General features: G+C 32.2%; 1 protein-coding gene across 2 annotated transcripts in view; it reads left to right on the forward strand.

The window, feature by feature from the left end:
• The window catches only part of NCAM2 (neural cell adhesion molecule 2), a 407496-nt gene that overhangs the window by 241722 nt on the left and 145439 nt on the right, over positions 1 to 20335 (forward strand). For both annotated transcript variants that reach the window (XM_039857416.1, XM_039857415.1), the window contains exons 4-5: positions 691 to 834; positions 6057 to 6194. In XM_039857416.1, coding sequence (XP_039713350.1) covers positions 691 to 834; positions 6057 to 6194 — 282 coding nt within the window. The remainder of the gene's footprint in view (positions 1 to 690; positions 835 to 6056; positions 6195 to 20335) is intronic.

Below are 20335 nucleotides of genomic sequence, written 5' to 3' on the forward strand. Positions count from 1 at the left end.
CAAGAACAATGAATTACTCTTCTGAAAATTTCTAATCAAGCATAAATATCCATGTTCATTCATTCACTGGACACATTTATTGAGTATCTATCACACTGAGTATCTACTACATGACAGACAATATTTTAAATTCTAGAGACTCAGTAGTGACTAAAACAGAAAATGTCACTGGCCATTTGTTGTGTATGTTTTAGTGAGCAAAAACAGACAAACAATTAGTAAGCTTAAAAAAATACATAGATGCTAGCTATATATGCTATAGAATTCTGTAGAAAAGAAATTAAGTGAGTAGAGAAGGAGAGTTGAAGTGGGAAGGGAGATGGCTATTTCATCTGCAGAGGCCAAGCAGAAATCTTAAGAAATTTGAGAGTGTAAATGCTGAGAGGTGAGAACAAACATGGAGTGTTCAAGGAATTGCAAAAGGGCCTGTTTGTCTAGAGCACAGAGACTAGGAAGAGAGAGGGGAAACTGGAATCAGCATTGTGGGGCAGACTCCAGTTTACATAGGACCTAGTATGGGATTGTGAGATGGGGAGCTATTGGGTAAAATAATTAAATTATCTGGTTTCAGTTTTTAAAGGACCTAAATTTAACTAATTATTTTATTAATAGCATCAATCAACATAGAATCCGTTGTTGGGAGAAATAAGCAATAATACTTTTATGCTTTGTTCTACTTTCTTGATATAGAAAAACTCACTTTCAGAGAAGTGGTATCACCTCAAGAATTCAAACAAGGAGAGGATGCAGAAGTGGTTTGCCGAGTTAGCAGTTCACCTGCACCTGTCGTCAGCTGGTTGTACCATAATGAGGAAGTCACCGCAATTTCCGACAGTTAGTATTTTGGTAACTCCCTAAGTTATATGTTCTAATAGTATTGCAACTTTTTAAAAGACTGAATCTACCTGACCAAATATGGAAATTAGAAATTTTGACCCTAAGTGTCAAACAACTATTTTGAGAACCTTAAATCTGTAAATTAGAGGTTGGCAAACTATGGGCCTCAGGCCAAATTTAGCACCTTTGCTATTTTCGTAAGGTGTTATGAGAATACAGACAGGCCCTATTGTTACATATTATTTATGGCTACTATAGGGGAAGGGTCGAGCAACTGTGACACAGATGGTTTGGCTTACAAAATCTACAATAGTTAGCATCTGGAGATTTACTGAAAAAAGTTGCTGGCCCCTGCTCTATTCCAAGAAAAAATTACATACCAATAGTACAAGGATGCTAAGTAAATTAAGAAATCAATCCCAATGCATTCAAATTCTACATGTTATAATTCAAACATGATTCCATGGGCTCACTATATGTAAACTACAAATAATATCTATATGAACCCTGTTTATTATTCTGGCACTGTTCTTTCAAAGACACGTAAGCGTTCTAAATATTATGGTAAGATGCATATGGATAATAGGAAGAGAAGTACATTCACTTGAATTGTCTTTATGATTTTGATTCAGATGGAGCGAAAATTACAGAATAATTTGACATCTGATATTGAAAGCATAATTTGCTTGCATTATGCTGCTTTACCGTTGTGCATTGGGAGCATTTTCAATTGAGAATATTTTTCAATGCACCTGTATCACAGAGAGGTACAAAATAATTGAATCTTTTTAAATACTTTCCATCTTCGATGATTCTGTTTTGTGTTTCTAAGAGGTGAAACTTTTAGAGCATAAAGGAGAAAAAGCACAATATCTACTTTTGAATATATACAAAAAACATATCATAATCATATTTAATAGTCATTTTTTATTTTAAAGAGAATTTCTTGAACTTGGCATTCTCTATGTTTGTCAGTTATTGACTAAAACTCTTATATTGTAAGTTAGTGAGAAATAATACTTAATTTTCTCTTACTTTATTTTAGGATAAATGCTTTAGCCTTTAACAACAAATTGGCTGAATAAATTGTGTGATATATTTTCAGCTTTTTGCCTCACAATAATAAAGAAAAGGCAGTTCTTTTATGGCAGTTAAATGACAATGTCTAAACATTTTCAGTTTGCCTAATTTTAGGCTTCAAATGTACATCTGGTTTTTTGTAAACCTTAATAAAAAGAAGGATTTGAAATAAATTATATTTTTTAAAAGATGCATAGAACAAAAGCCTCAAAGCAAAGATTGATGGTCAAGTGTAGTGGTGATGGAGGATTGATGCCTCTGCTACAGCTAACACATTTTCCTCAGTATCCTAAGGTGGTATGACATGAAGCTGAAATTCCATAATGGCTTTACTCCTTTCCTTGACCCTAAAGCTTTGAACAACTTTTCTAACTGTATTTAATTCAGATCCTTCATTGCTAAGCAATGGGTTATTATGTTCATTTAAAAAAATGGTTGCAAGTTTTAAATAAGACATTAGGCATTTGATAAGTATTTGTTAAATGAATGAATAAAATATTTGGCTATATATCTTTTCTCATTGAGATTTTAAATCTTGGGAATCAGTTTTACCAAAATTAGATGCAGTCAGATTATATCTAAACTCAGAAAATCCAATGTGGAGGAAATGATTAGACTAAATATCACATGTAACACAGTTGCATAGTAGGCAAAAATTTTTTAAATGAAAAAGGACTTTTTTTTCTTTTTCTTTTCTTTCTTTCTTTTTTTTTTTTTTTTTTACTCTGGAATATAAAGGATGCAGACGAATTGTTAGGAAAGACCACTTTTTAACCTTTAATATTGGAGGAACTTGCCACAAAGATCATTATCCAATAATCTGTTCATAATGAATTTAGAAGAAATAATAGTCGTCATCTGATTATTTCATATATGGTCTCTTTATTAAAGCTACTGGAAGAAGATTAGGCTCATAACTATGAAGAGGATGAATGTGGGGATGTAGAATAATGTACTGTGTCCAGGTAACTTTCTAAAGCCTTAGTGTGGTATCAGAATAAAGTTTCTAGGCTCCAGATAAAATAATAAAGGCTCGGGAATTTCCATCTTATTAGCCATGCTTTTGGTAGCAGCTGTGTGGCAGGTATTCAGAATTAAAATTCCAACAAAGTATTTGAACTGAAGATTTTCCATGTTGTTTGTTGGAAGGAGATTCATATACCAAAGAATCCAAACATTTAGGAACCAAAGGTAACATTTTGTTATGAAGTTGAATATCCTGACTTTTAGTGTCACCCTAATGGAAGGATATGCTTTTGCAGGTGCCCATCCAACCTCAACCAGTTTGAAAATTATCTCTGAAACCTCTTAAATGTCTTGATCTTTGCCTAATGAAGTACACTATCTGCATCAGAAACTATGGATAAAATCACATAATTTGATAAAACTTTTATGTACTCTGCTTCCAGTATAAAATTTATTCAACAGTTATTGAACACCTAATATATGCCATCCTGTATGCTAGATGGTGGTTATTCATGGTAAACAAGATAAACAAGTTCCTTGCCTTCAAAATACTAATTATCTATTCTAGTGGAAAAGACGAAAAGATAAATCAGTGAAAACAAGGTATGTTTAGGTCTATGATAAGAAAAGTGCAGTAATAGAGGGTGAAAAGGAATAACACCTAAACCAGTAAGGTGGGTGTGTGCAAGTCACCTGCTAAAGACAAATGTTACCTTTAAATACGAAAAGGGCATAGCCAGGCAAAGCATGGTGGGGACTTTTCAGGAGGACTTAGAAAATTATCTGCTTAAAGAAGCATAAAGCAGATACCTTATTGTATATTCTGATTTCATTTATTTTTCTTACATCAGTAGTGAAAATTTTGATGTCTGTATAGTTGAGAGAAATAGATAATCTCCCATAGTTAAATAGTTTTAATATCCATAGTTATGTATGATTGATTGAAGTAGTGCTTTCTTCAAATGTCTTTCTCAAACACATGTTGATGATGTACTTTGATTTGATTGTTTTCTAACATCATTTCATAGACTACACACATATATATAATAAGACATGCAATTTTATGTAGTTTACTGTATGAAAAAATTGTATGTACTTAAATGTATGTAATGGTATGTGTTGAGATTTAGCAGGTAATTACTGTTTTCCTAATGTTCTAAGTTTTCTCTCAGACAATAGAAATGATTTATTGAAATGGCCATTTGAAATAAAATTTTGCACTTAGAAGAAACACTGATTTATTCCCATCAAAAATAGTTATTATGTAGATTATAATTTTGTTTATATAAAGCATTATCTTCCTGATTAAAATAATGTTTTCCTTTTTCTTAAATAAACTATAACTATTAAAGAACATTGTAGTTAAAGGATGACATATAGGTTAGTAAGTTAGAAAATACAGTATTACAATGATCTCTACATTTGAACTTTTTAATGTATAATGCTCCTTATTCTGACACCCAGCCATGTGCATGACTCGGGAGTCTTTAAATTGATTTTGATATATGATGAACTTTTAGGAGTTCTGGGTTGTTCCAGGACTTATTGTGAGTTGTACTTTCAATTTTCTCACAGGTTCTCTTTCTTTCTGTCCATTATTTCAGGGGAAAACATCTGTGTAAACAGTTGTTGTCTTTCTTCTTAAGGTCAACCTGAAAAAGAAATAAACACTATGGTTAACTTTATACCTTCTGGCCTGAAAATCTTGTGTCGGTAGCTCTATAATCAATATTTACTCTCTGAGGAAGCCTCTGAATCTACACATTCCCTTTCTCTATTAAGTATTTCTTGATTACCTTTTTCAGTGACCTCCTGTAGTCTGATCACTCTCTTATTTGTATTTCTATCCTAAACTTCTCCCATGTACTAAAGAATTGCTATGGCAAAGGAACCCCAAATCTGAATTGAATCCCAAATTGCGGTTTATTTCTCACTCACGCAAAGTCCAACTGGCAGCAGGGGTAGAGGGAGGTTTCTACCCCACATGTCCATTCAGCGATTCAGGCTGAAGGAGGCTCCACCTTTGTCTCATGTGGCTTCTGTATTTGCCATAACCTCTCTATCAAGCCAGCATATAGGAAAAGAGCAGTCACCACTGGAACATGCCCAGAAGGTAAACTTTAATGACATAACAGGAAATATCCTAGAGTTGGACACCTTAAATTAACGGTATTTCTACTTTACCATAAGGCCCAAGGAATGTCAAGGTCATGTCTCTTTTTATTCACCGAAATATCTCAAATATAGTACCAAGAAATAGATGATGTTAGATGATATCTGTGGATACATTAACTAATGAAATTGAGATGATTGCTTTTATAACATGTTTCAAAGTAGGACTAGATGTCAGAACATTCTTTACTTGGTAAGAAAAGAAAAGGTCTTAATAATACTGCAATGAAATCGTGATGATTAAAAACTAAAGCCAGATATTATGGAAAATACTGTCAGGCTGAGATGCTGCTTAGACTAGCCAGATTATTTTAAGCAATCAGTTAATGGATGCTCTGTAACAGCTTATTTTTATATGTATGCATGTGCACAAACTGCACGTAAAATGGAATCTTGAAATAAAATTAATGAAGTCTAATCTGTTCATTCCTAAAATGGATTATCTTGCATTTGGAAAAAAAAATCCTTCAAGTAAATTTGAGATATGACCATTTTATATGTCTTCTATGTCACTCGAATATTATCGTATCATTTAGCTGCCTCCTCAAGGTATGCAAAATTATTAGTTTACTAATTAATATGTGAGGAAAGATATTCAATTTTCTATTCCTTTTCCATATCCAAGTTGCCACATACAGTATTTGCAGTCAAAACGTTTTCATGTCTGCAATATCTAATCTCCCACATTGTTCTTTCGTGTATCATTTCTGCATTCAAAGTACCAAAGGGAAAATAATAACCTAACCATTTTATGTGGAAATAAAATCTTGAATGTATTTCAGGAAAAAAAAAAAAAAGAAAAGAAAAGGTGTAACAAGGCAGTGTGAAGTGGAAAAATTCAAGTCATGAAATTACATTTTACTTTCAAATTTGAATTTGTTTGTTGATGAAATGTTTGATAGTATCAGACAAGAGCTGTATTTTAACTCTTAGCAATTTAGAGCACACTGGACTCTGCCTTCAGTTACTGATATAATTTTTCCCCTTTGCTTACTTTCCAGATCGGTTCGCTATGTTAGCCAACAATAATCTGCAGATTCTCAACATCAATAAAAGTGATGAAGGTATATACAGATGTGAGGGAAGAGTGGAGGCTCGGGGAGAAATTGATTTCCGTGATATCATCATTATTGTTAATGGTAAGCGGAGAATAATTTATACATATTTTATTGTTTCATTTTAACAATATGTTTATTAAAAAGGCAACCATGTAAGCTCAGCACTTAAGAATTCCCCATAAACTTCTATGCCTGGAGGAACTCTCCCCACCTCTATGATAGTGTCTGTTACATTGAATTATAGCTTCAAGGGCAGGAGCCATGACTTATTTAACATGTTCATCCCCTTTTCTCAAAGCATCTATGAGGGAATAGTTGCCTTTGCTGATTTTGTGGTTGTTGAAAGAATTCCAAGAAACATAGTAAAGTCTTATACTTGATTTTGTTTTTGTATTACATGAAATACTTGTTGTTTAAACTAATCTATTTGAGAATGTTGGCAGATTTTCTCTAATGATTTAATCTATAAGGTTACACTTTCAATATTAATAGACATTAATAACCAAGTTTCTGTCATCATGATGGCATCCCTTCATACAAACTTGGCTTCTCCTGCCGTATTCCCTGCCTGCATTAATGTGACATTCTCTGAGACCAGCAGACATATTAATGTTATCTTTCTTGTCTCCATTTTATAATCTAATCTGTTATCAAATCATGACTAATATATTTAACATCTCTTGAATGTACTCTCTTCCCTGTCATCATGCCTTCCATAAGAGCACTGCCTTTTCCAAATGTTTTTTTGTTTGTTTAGATTTTGTTTTTTTCCTCCCTTGAATTGCTACAAATTGTTTTCTCTACTCTTGGTCAATTCCAACCACTAAATCTTTCAACCCTTAAATTTTTCAATGTTTCTCTTTATCTTCAAGACAAAATCAAACCATTTTTTATGACATGGGAAGCTTTTTATGATCCAGCCTGCCTGCCTTTACTATTCTGCAATGAGCAACCAATGCTTCAACCATATGGAAATACTAGTCGTAATACTATAAAAAAACACTTTTATTTTTTCTTCCACTTTAAAATAACAAGTAAGCAATATCTACAAACACAGGATTCAATAAGCAGAATATATTTTGTTCTTTTTAGAATCAATAAAGTATGAATTAAAGAGTTAGCCACTGGTTTCCTATGAGTTAGAGGACAGGAAAAAATAAATTTGTCTTCTTTCATATCCTACCTCTCTTTCCCCATGAGATATCTCTCTAGTTTCTTGAAGAGACTAGAGAACAGTAGGAATATCATATAGATCTAAAAGAGTTACTTTCTTGAACGAAGGTAGTTTAACCTTACTACAATGCTAAAAGGGAAAGAAAATATCAAATTATTGCCATTTTTTCTCTCCTTCTCTAAGTCTATAATTAAATTGGATTTATGACTAATACAATGGAATAGACCAGATGGTATAGACATGGAAACTAGGCAAGCTGGTAGAAATTATACATGGTCATTGGGAGACCAAAGGACCAGGGCTTTAGAGGCGATCTAGTGTCCCAGAGCCTATTTTAGGTGTGTAGAGTCAGATAAAACTCTATATTTATTAAGAGTACCACAGTCAGTGATGATTTTGATCTTCAACATAACAAGAAGATTTCAGCACATGAAGGATAGGTTTAAATATAGAGTGTGTATCTGTATCTATATCTATAAGTACTTCTAATCTCTTTCTCTTTTTGTTACATACAATAAAGCTAACTTACAGTAGCTATTTAGTTTGTTAATTATTCTTTAATTATTGTTAATTATTAGTCATTGCTTTGCTTTATTTTCAAAAGAATTTAAGGTGGCATATATAAGTGTATTTTGTCATAGACAAATTGCTGTGCTCAGTATTCTCTTGTAAAAATGAGGATTATAAAATTAGTTAACAATATAAACTTCTTTAAAAAGTATAAGTTTAAGATATATAAATATTTACTATTATTATGTTATATATGTATGTATGCATAAAATTATGAGCATATTTCACGCCAAAACATTAATTTGAGTCTGATATTAAAAAGGAAATGTCTTCTGGCAGACACGGCATGTTAACCATTTATATTTATTCTGCTATTAAAATTTCTACTTTAATGAATTCTAAAACATTTTCTAATCTGTTTCCATACTAGATTACCTATGTTTGTATATTTATGATTACATTTGTTTTGAAGGAAGGATTAGCCAGGGATGAGTGCTTTCAATTATCAAAGTTTGAGTATTCAAATCTGTCATGGTCTGCATTCAAACTGGAATATTTAGTTCTATAGGTTTATATTTATTATTTCAGGGCTCACAGGAAGTAAAGCCGGGAATGTGTTCTTTTATGCCACTCAGATCAATCATATAGGTTATGTCCTGTCTGTCTCCAACACTTTGACCCTCCCAAAAGCACATCATCCTCCTTTCACTTCTCATTTTCCTGTAATAGAGTCAACTACAGATCCTAATCTTCCCTCCTTTACTTGAACAATGCTTTATCTCTCATTCTAATTAGTCACATTTTCCCTTTATAATCACAAACTTGTATCTTAGAATTCTTAGAATCTCTTTTCTTCAAAGTAAAGGTGTTCACAAAATCAACCATTGATTTAATTCCCTTCTGGATGATGCAGTCGGATCCTGCCAAGGGAATGCATTGACTAATGCCCACAGACATCTGTGCTTTTCCTCACATGTTGCCTTTATTTCAGCCAGAAAATCAGTTCTCTCCAGTCTTATTGATTCTTGTCTTGATCACTGGCTCCTTTTAAATCTTGAGTTCTTTTTAAATGGATCCTCTTATTATTTCTTTCTTATAAAACCTCTTTAAGATGTTTCAATGAAAAGTTTAAGGCTGCAAAAATAGTAAAATAAAAACAATATCATTATCCATATTATCTTTCTTAAGTTACATAATTTAACTCATTCTATGCACTTTTTTCCCAACTTACATTGCAAGCTCTCTCTCTTAATTGCAAATGAGTTTTATCCTGACTGATTTGGACTTTATGCTGGACCTCTTTTGTTCATCTCCTTCTCCCTCAAGTATACCGAAGTCCCTACCAAATGCTCCAATTCACTGTTTCTTTATATTTAATGCTTCATAACCGAATCCTGGCTCTAGAAGCTCCACTCTTTCTTCCATTTTTTGTACTTTGCAAACTTTTCCCTCACATTTTCTTTCTTCCAATGTATACTCAAATTTTTGAACAAATAATTGAGAGATATCCTTTCTAGGTTCCTCTGCAGTACCAGTGATACTAAATGTTAAAGTTATTTTTTTATTTTTTTTTTATTTTTGACACTCTGTGATTTTCATACTTCTCAATGCCTGTCTTTAGTTTTTCACAAATATTTATCTTGTCTCCCTTTAAGAGGTTATACATCACTGCTCTTCACTATGAAAGTGTGGTGCTTCCAGTGGGAGGAATATGTATTCCCACCCAGTTGATGATGTGACTTGCTCTGGCTGAAATCAAGCTTCGAAAAGAATCACATCCTTCTCTTACTATTTTCTTTTGTCATGAAGCTAGCATGATCTAAATAGGAACTTCTCTCTCACCTTGGGCGCCATGATGAAGACAGACACAGTTAATCTGCAGGTAGAGGCATGTAACATTAATAAGAAGAAAGCACAATGTGTTTGAGCCCCGAGACTTTAGAATCGTTTCTTTTCACGGAAAAGCAGACAAATGCAGTCCTAATTGCTTTTTCCTACTTAACCAATCTAAACATTCTCTGACTTAGGGATATCTCTGAAATCACTACCCTGAGCGTGCCTTAGACATCTTAAAAGTCTCACGTTCTACCTCTGATGATCATTTCTTTCTTATCACTTTATCAAAATATTGGAAATTCAACTAAAGATTTTTTAACAGTAGTTTCAATATTATTTATAATTAATTTGTATATTTATTCAAAAGGTTTATGTGAAGTCCTGGCTATATTTTTTCACACTACGTTATGCATCATTTCCCTCAAGCCACTTATAGTTTCATCTCGATAACTTAAAATAATCAACTTTACTAAAGTCCCTTATTTTTTATAAGGCAGTTGGAAACAATAGCATATAACAGGTACAATTTTTATAGATATTCACAGACTATTTTATAATAAGAAGGGGTGCCTAATATATGTCAAGAAAAGGCTTATTTGGTACCTAGGATAAATTTATTGATGGAAAGTATTATTTTGTTGAATAGAGAGAGGGGACAGACAGAACACCTTCTGCAAAAGCAAAGAGTGTAGGATGTAAAAGGGGATCCAATAACTTAACTGTTACTGGAATATGATACTTTGGGGAAGAAGTGATGGTGATGCTAGTCCATTGGTTTAGGGCTTAGATCGAGATGCATCTGGACCAAGGTAGGGCCAGGTCACGGAAGAATATGGACTTTCTTCTGTGAGACAAAGATGAGCAGACATTAAAGAGCAGAGAAACTAGAGAGCAATGGACGTGACAAGGATGGAGGTGGGGAGACGAAGTGAGTTCAAGTAAGAGAGAATTAGGGCCTGTGACAAAAGACAAAGAAATGAAGAGAAAGGTATATAATCAGGTAGTATTTGAAGCAAAGCTTTCATGTTACACTTGTGCCACAGAGGCAAGAGCAATCAAGGGTAATTTGAAGACTTCTAGTATAGATTCTAGGTTTCCAGTGTAGTAAATGCAAGTGGAAGTGATCAATCAGGTGTGAGCCAAAATGTATCTGCTGAATTTGGCAATTATGAGGTTAAAAGAGACATTAGGATAAACAGTATCATTTGAGTTACTGGTTAAATTTCAGACTATAATGACTTGAAGAATGAATGTACATGGACATTCACCGAAGAATGAAAGTACTGAAGGCATGACACCTATTAGCTCAGCTGGTTGGAATCAGTTATTAAACAGGAAGCATTAAAAACTTGAATTAAGGTGTAGAGGAAGTGCTCAGAATTCAGGACGTTTTCAAGGAAGACTTACCTTGAACATAAGGAAGATATTTTTTTTGCTGAGCATGGAGGAAATGAGTCAAAAATTGGTTGAAGATGTAGATAAATTCACAGGTACCTTTGGTTGGTAATTTGATAGAAATCTTGCCACGTGACTTGATATTATATTTCCAATTATCTGGTTTCCCTCATCTAGCAAAAGTTGATGTGTTCTTGATATTTCTCAAATATTTTTCTTTATGTGCTTACACATGCTCTTTATTGGATCTTAGGTTAAGCTTTCCAAAGTGCCTGAACGTTCCTTTGCATTTCATTAACCTCCAGTGGCTGCCTTACTTTTAGTATTGTAACTTTTTATATTATTATTATATATTTGCTGAACTGGCTAGCCATTTTTTTCTATAAATTTCTGGACTTTTTTTTTTAATTACTAAATAATTATACCCCCCCCCACACACACACACTTATACACAAATCATGGGTACATTCTTTAAAAGAGGACCAAAATCATTTCTCTTGTTTTAACCTATGCCCACCTTTTCACCATCAAATCAGATTCCTAGCTTTTAGTTAAATAAAATGCTCTCCAGAACTACTCAGAAATGTTCATACTGATGACACATGTGGAAATAACTTTTAAATTTAAAATATAGCCAGAAGAGAGTTATTTTTGTAAAATGTTCTTTTAAGATATAATGATTCATTATTTTCCGAACTTTTTGTAATTTGTGAAGAATGGTCTACTAACTGGGAGTTCAAACTTGGGATAACATAACGGAGGCAGGGACAATTGAGAGTGGATGAAAACACCTAGTAGTATAATTTTAAAGCAATTGTGTCTTTACTCTTCCTTTGAACATTAAAATCAACAGTGATGACAATGGCCAGAGATATTTCTGCAAATAGGTTTGTGATTGCATAGTGCACTTTGTTACTGTAATTGATACTCAAGCAGTGATTTTGTATTCCTACCTATTTCTAGTTATTTATTAAAGTTAAGAAAACTAGGAAAATAATTTTATTAAAAAAATGAAAAGTCAGAATTTTTCTTGAAATTGTATACAAAGTATGTAATGTAAAGCATATATGTGTAATATAGTGAATTAGCCTCTTGTATATCAATAATTGATGACCAAGAGGAGAGATATTTTAAGTCTGCTTAATGATTACAATTATGAGGTAATTTGTAATATGTAACAATAATATACAATATATAATTGACCAAAGAGTCAACAAATATTTGTCAAAAAAAACAGAATATTTAAAAAAATTTATTATTATTTTTTTCCTAATGATCGTATTAAATGTCAAAGATTAGCAGTCTGGGAAAACAAACCAAAAAATGTTTGTTTTTTTTTTCTCTTTAACTCTTATCCAACCATTAATTTAGAAATTGTCAGGTAATAGAAAATGTTATAGATAGATCGATCACCTAAAAAAATCTAGGCTCATCTTTCTTTGCTTTTCTCTTCAAGATAAATAATTGATGTGAATAGTTAATATAGTTTCTTGCCTCTTCTTCAATCTGTATTTGTCTTTTGCCCAGAATTTTCAAGAACACTTATAGTGGCATAATGTCCTATTTGACAGGCTGTAGAAAAGCATTTATTCATTTTACAACACGCGCCTTTTAATCCTTGATTAAGGAGAAGACAGAATTTTCTCATGGTTTAAATCAGATCCCTAACTGAACTCACTTATTCCCTGGATGGCAGTCTCCTGCTGATCATATAGAGATAGATTGGTCTTTGTATTTTTTCTCTAACATTTATTTGATACGTACAAAAGTGAATCCTATCATTTGTAACACCAACAATAATGCTACGATAATAACAACAACAAAAATTCAAGAAATCTATAAAGGGCCACAGGCTACCTCAATAATGTGCTTTTTTTTTTTTTTTTTTTTAATCAATCAGTAAAGTAAAAGATACCATCCAGGTACCATATGACATGTGTGGATATGAATGACATTCAGCACGATTCATGTTACAGTTACTTTGTAAAGACATTCATGAGTTTTGTTTTTCAAAATGTGCTACACTAAAAGATAATTTAGGAAGCCATTTTAGTATTTCATTTACACCTCAAATTACTTATGACCAGTATCTCTTTGCTTTCTTTTTTTTTTTTTGTGTGTGTGTACAATATACAATGGCTTTTAATAAAAGAGTAGGTATCTAGGGCATGTGTATTTTTAATAGTGAAAATAGTTAAGAAGCAGAGAGAATTTAATTTTAGTTAGATACAAATTAAATAAATATCCAGTTGTAAGTAAAACAAGTTCCCTGCAGCAGGTTGTATTTTAAAATACAATTTGGTTATCCCATTTATGCAGGTATGCTTATTTTTACTGAGATGAAAGAATGAACAATCTCTGTCTAAAATAATTTTCTCTGGCTCCTTTTAATTCAGGTTAATTTTCATTTGCACTTTTAGGACAGTTTAAGCCTCATTTCTAGCAAGTTTTTTAAGTTTCCTCTGCCTCATCACATGATTTTCTCCTTGAGATCTCATAGCACTGGGCACATCTCTGTAAAGGTTTCCAAAGTGAGGTATTTGAAAGGACTCACCAGATTCCACAGAGTATGGTCATGTAAAGGTTTTGTTTTTAAATCTTTGTACAGCAAGAGGGAAAGAATGCAAGGAGGCATCAGGTCTTCCAGATCCTATCACGTGCAAGACTCCACATGGCCCAATGCATCCATGAGGACGGTGCTATGTCTTCAGCTTGCACCACCATGATCTCACTGGGAAAGCTCAAAGAAGCTCAAAGTAGGCTTCACAAATTGGTTAGTCCAAGTACAAACTATCACTGCAGAAAATGACTTTTAGGATATCTAGAGGGATTTCCAGTCCATCATAAATTCCAAAGCCATTGTCTTTGTTGGAAAACAATTAATAGACACCCAACTATCCCCAGAGATGTTTTAGAATTTTTCCAGCAGAGCTATAATCCACCTCCATCACGCTAATCTATCAGTATAATTATCACACTGACTTGAAATTATCCATTTATGTGTGAAATTATCTCACAGACTAGACCATATTGCTTCAAGAACAGAGGTAAATTATCACTTCCAGGAATATCTTGGAGTTTTGCATGCAGAAGGCAGTCAATAACTTTGGGGATGACTTCTTCGGTTTTTAATAATTTTGTACAAAAGTGTCATTACCCCAATCACAAAAGATATTTCATTTGATAATGATTTCTACTTACCTTTTTTTTCCTCTTTAGGTTAAATAATCCAGATTATTTTACTGTTGCCTTGAGGACATTTCCTCCCTTATATTACCAATCTACTAATCCAATTCCAGTTATTTTGCATGCATTTTATTTTGCATTCTACTATACATATTCTGTCTAAATTGAGAAAGTAAATATGGTGATCATGTCTATTACTCCATAATTTCTAGAATTTATATGAGAGTAATCATGCAGTATATAGTAACTTTTAAGTGAATCCTATCACTTTTCTTTCATTAATCAAAGTTATTTTGAGATTCATCCATGTTGTCCCATGCAGAATACTCCATTCCTTTTTATTGCTTAGTAATATTTATTTTTAGGAATTTTTCACAATTTGCTATCCATTCAACAAAATGACAGTTTGGGATCTTCATGTTTTTGGCTTACAAATAAAGCTGCTATAAGCATTTGTATATAACTATCAGTAAGGACATATGTTTCTTTTTTCTCTTGGGTAAATAAATGCCCGTGAAAGGTACGGTTAGATCATATAGTAGATATAGTTTAGCTTAAAAAAAAAAAAAAAAAAAAACCTGTCAAGTTGTTTTCCAATGTAGTTGTGCTATTTTACATTCCCAGAAGCAGTGTGTGGGCATTCTAGTTGTTCCACATCCTCATCAAAATGCAGTATGGTCAGATCTTTTATGTTTCGACATTTTAATACGTGTTTAGTGGTTTCACATTGAGGATTTAACTTGCATTTGTCTAATGCATAAAGATGTTGAGAAGCTTTTCTTATGCTTCCCACTCATCTTTTTATTTTTTTCTTGTAAAATGTCTTTTTAAAACTTTAATACATTTTCATGAGTTGTTTACTTATTATTGAGATTTCAAAATTGTTTATAACCTTCATTTATCAAATATGTCATTCAGAAATATTTTTACTCAATCTGTGGCTTGTCCTTTCATTTTCTTAACAGTGGCTTCAGGGGGCAAAAGTTATTTTGATGATGTTTGATTTTCTTTCTTTTTAATGAATTGTGTTTATTGTGCAAAATATAAGAAATCATTGTCTAACTTAAATACAGTAAGATTTTCCCCTAACTTTTTCTTCTAGAAGTTTGTAATTTTTGGTTTTATATTTATGTCTATGAGCATTTTCACTTTAATTTCTGCATATGGTGTATTGATTTGGTCATTTTTTTTACATGTAAATGTCTTTTTGATTGAAAGGACTATAAATTTTATTAATTGATTGGCCTTTCCATGATTCAAAATAAATTGATAATACATGTCTTAGGGACTCTGTTCTGTTCCATTCATCTATTTGTCTGCACAAATCTCAAACTCTCTTGTTTGCTATAGCTTCATTATGTCAGGATAATATTTTGTAAGTCCTTCGATTTTGTCCTTTTTAAAGTAGTTTCAGAATACAATGTCTAAATCCTTCTCATTTTCATATTAATTTCAGAGTCAAACTGTCAATTTTTACATACACACATGCACATGTGCACACACACAGCCATAATTTTTATCAGAATTATGTTGAAGCTGTAGATCAGTTTGTGGAGAACTGTCTTCTTGACAGTATCGATCCTTGTGTTCTATGACTACAATATATATCTCTAAATATTTAAATGTTTAATTTCTCTCAGTAGTGTTCTGATGTTTTGCATATAACTATAGCAGTTATTTTATCAGATTTTTCTCTAAATATTTTTAAGTTTTAATTCTGTTCATTTTCTTTTCATTTTAAATTACAGTTTTTGGTGACTATACATACAATTGTTGTGTACAGCAGATCCTCGTTTCATTCAAGGTCGTTTTGTTATAACATTGAGGAGAAGTTGTAGGAACATAATTCCTGTTTAGAGTAATTAGCCTAGAGTAAAGTTGATTTTGTTATATGTCACATCATTTCACTTAAAGTTGCAGAGACTATCAATGATGTTAAGTGAGGACACAATTATATTTATGTCGAATTCTAAAACATTACTAATTTTGATTATTAGGTGTAGTTGCTTACGTTGTTAAGTTCTGTAGGATTCTCTACGTAGATAAAAGTGTTACCTGTGAATAAAGACAGTTCTACTTCCTTTCCAATATAAATACCTTTTATTTCCCCTTGCCATATCATACTGGCAAGAACCTACAGTACAGAGTTGAATAGAAACAAAGCAAGTGACCATCCTTGCCTTGACTTTAATTTGGGGGAAAATACTCATTCTTTAGAATTATATATGTTATTAGGTATATGTTTTCTAGAGTTGTTCTTTATCAGGTTGAGAAAATTAATAGAAGATTTTTATCAAGAATGAATTGTGGATTTTTTCAATCACCTTTTTAAAAAGTCTACTGAGATTATATTACAGCTCATATTTATAATCTATTAATTTGGTGAAATACATTATTTAATTTTTGAATGTTAATAAGTAACTTTATATTCCCACTTGGCCATGATTTGTTATTATATACTGTTGGATTTAATTTCCTAAGATTTTTGGAAGAGATTTTGCATTTGTTTTCTTAAGGCATTTTGATCTGCAGCTTGCATTTGTGTGCTTTTGGTATCAGAGTATTATCAGCCTCATTGAATGAGTTGAAAAGAACTTTCTTTTTTATATTGGGAGAATTGATGCTTAATTTGAACTTTTTACATTAAATATTTAGTAGAATTCATTATTAAAGCCATCTGGGTCTAGAGTTTACACTGTGGCAAGATTTTAAACTACTGTTTCAATTTTTTAATAGATAAATGAGTATTTAGGTTTTCTATTTCCTAAGTGAAATTTGGTAGTTTATGCCTTTCAAGGGATTTGCCTATTTCATCTAAGTTGCTGACTATATAGGCATAAAATTGTTTACGATATCTCCTTATTATCTTGCTAGTAACTTTAGAATCTGTAGACATGCTGATTTTTTCATTTCCAATACTGGTGATTTGTTATGTTTTCCCTGTCTCTCTCTTGCTCTCTCATTCTCTCCCTGTTCCTCACTTTTTACTTATCCGTGCGACTAGAGTTTTATCAGTTAATTGGTCTCTCGAAACAGATTCGGTCTCATTCATTTCATTGTTGTTTTCCTTTTTTCGATTGTATTGATTTCTGATCTGGTCTTTATTATTTTCTGTCATAATTTCTAATTTGGTTCTAATGTGGTCAGAGAATACACTTTCTTTGATTTAGATCTTTCCAAATGTATGCTCTGTACATGAAAATGGAATTTATAATCTGCTGGTTTTGTTGGAGTTTTAGTAGTCATCATTGATTTAGGGTCAATTGATAATGTTGATCAAGTCTTCTCTATCTTTTTAACTTCTGTCTACTTGCTCTAGTAGTTATTGAGATAGGGCTATTAATCTCTAATAAAATTATAAATTTGATATCATTTTATTTAAATTAAATTAGATATTATATTGTTATTTCTCCTTGCAATTCTATTAGTTTCTGCTTTATGAGTTTTGAAGCTATGTTATTATGTGCATAAAAGTTTAGAATTGTTATGTTGTCTTGATTAATTGACTTCATCATTCAGAAATGATCCTATTTATTATTGGTAATTCTTTGCTTGAAACCTACTCTGACTGGTGTTGGTATAACTAATTCAGCTTTCTCTCAATTGGCGTTTGCATAATTTTTTCTTCCTTTTAATTTCAATATAATTGTTTTTTGAAGGCAGTATATAGTAAGATCTTTTTTTTTTTTAAATCAGTTCCAACAGTCCCTGCCTTTGTATTGAAATGTTCACACAATTTACATTAAATATCGTATCAATTTAGTGGATTTAAATCTTGCTATTTGTTTTCTCTTTGTCTTATGTTTTTTTTTTCCCCCCCATTTCTTCCTTCTTTAGATTTTTGGCCTATTTTTTATCAATCAATTAATCTTCTGTCTTGGCTCATTAATTATAACTCATTGTTATGTTATTTTAGTAGTTGATTTTTTAATCTTCTTTCAGATGATATTATACCCTTTCACCTATTGAATAACAGTAACTTCTTTCAGCCTTGTGCTATCGTTACACGTTTTATAAATACATAAGTTATAAACTTTGTATTGTTTTCCATTTCTGTGATAATAAATTACCACAAATTTGGTGACTTAAAACAGCAATTTAATATTTCACAGGTTCTATAGGTCATAAATCCAAGTATGCTAAGCTGGGATCTGCTCAGGGTATTATAGAAATATATTAATACTATAATTAATTTTATCATGTATTATAAAATCAAGGTATCAGCAAGATTATGCTCCTTGCTGCAACCTCTGGGGAAGAAGCCCTTCTCCTGTCATCCAGGTTGTTGGCAGAATTCATAGTCTTTCTGCTGTAGAACTGAAGGCCTGTTTCTTTGCAGGATATCACTTGGAGGAGGCTGCACTTAGCTTTGAGAGGCCTCCCTCTGGGCTTCTTCCTCCAGTGCCAGCAACAATGATTTAAATCTTTCTCATATCTGGAATATTTCTGACATCTTTTGCTGCATCTCTTTCTGCTACTTCTTCCATCTGGAACTCTCTGTTTTTAAGGGCTCATGTGATTGGTCTTACTTGAATAATATAGGATGCTCTTCCAGTTTTATGTGTATGATGATAATTCTGTCTGTAAAGTCCATTCACCATGTAACTTAATGTATTCATAGGTGGCTAGGTTTAAGGTGTTGACATCTTTGCCAGGTGATGGGGGGTGAGGGGCAGTATTCTGCTTACCACAACTTCACAATAGATGATTCTGTTTTTGTTTTCTTTCTTTAAATTGTCAATTAGCTCTTAACATGGCTTATTTATAAAGACAATAAGGCTTTTCTATGTATCTACATAGTTACCATTTCCAGGGCTCTTCAGTATTTTGTGTATCTCGATTACTATCAGATATCAGTTCCCAAATGCCTGAATGAATTCCTTTACCATTTCTTGCAGTGCAGTTCATATAAGGATAATTAACTTCAACTATTGAATGTCCAAGAAACTATTTCACCTTTGTATTTGAAATGAAGTTTTGCTCAATATAGAATTCTAACTTGACAGTTCTTTCATTGCAGACCCTTAACATTTATGAGTCTTTATCTTTGGCCTGATGTATTTCAGATCAAAACTGTTTTCTCCTGGTTTTATGCCTCTGTACATAAAGTATGCCACCCATCCAGTCCTCCCATATTTTTAAAGATTTTCTCATTATCACTTGTTTAAAGCAATTTGGATTCATATGCCTCGGTGTGATTTTCTTGATTATTTTCATATTTGGGTTTCACTGACAAATATGGATTATACTTCTTATAAATTTTAGAAATGTTTCAGCTATTAGATGTTTACCTCTTGTTTTCTGTTCCACACTCCTTTAGGATTCCAATTTCACATGTATGAGGCAACTTGATTATTCCACAGTTCTTAGATATTCTGTTCATTTCTTTAGCTTTTTTTTTTACTTCATATATTACTTCTCGGACCATCTCTGTTGCTATAGTTCAATATGAGTAATCTTTTCTTCTGGAATATTTAATCTACTATTAATCCTAGCTCATGTATTTTTGATTCAGACACTGTAGATTTAATATGTAGAAATTTGATTTTTTAAATATCATTAAAGTCTTTAGCATGATCATTTTTTTAAGACTCTTCAAGATACCGAATACAGTTATAATAACTACTTTAATATTCTTGTCTACTAATTGTATTATCCGTGTCATTTCTGAGTCAGTTTTGGTTGGTTGTATTTTTTTTTTTTCTCTTCGTGTCTCATATTTCCTGCTTCTTTGCGTATTTAGTCATTTTAATTTGGGTGCCAGATTGCGGATTTTACCTCTGTAATATGCTGAATATCTTTGTTTTTCCTTAAACATTTAGATCTTTGTCCACAAATGCAGATAATTTTCTTGGAAACAGTTTAATTCTTTCAGTTCATAACTTTAAGCTTTATTAGATAAGATTGGAATACCCTAGGGCTGATTTTGCTCCACTTCTGAGATAAAATCTTACTGAATACTGTATTTAACGTGCATTATAAGGTTTTTAAAAATTATTATTCTGGCTTCTGGGAGTAGGAACTGTTTTTTCCTCTATTTGAGCTTTGGAAATTGTTCCTTCTAATTTGGGAATTCCCTGCCCGACCCCCACCCCTGGCCTCAGTAGTTTCCTTTCATGGA

Source organism: Pteropus medius, unplaced genomic scaffold, assembly GCF_902729225.1.
Source record: "Pteropus medius unplaced genomic scaffold, Ma_sr-lr_union100, whole genome shotgun sequence".
NCBI lineage: Eukaryota > Metazoa > Chordata > Mammalia > Chiroptera > Pteropodidae > Pteropus > Pteropus medius.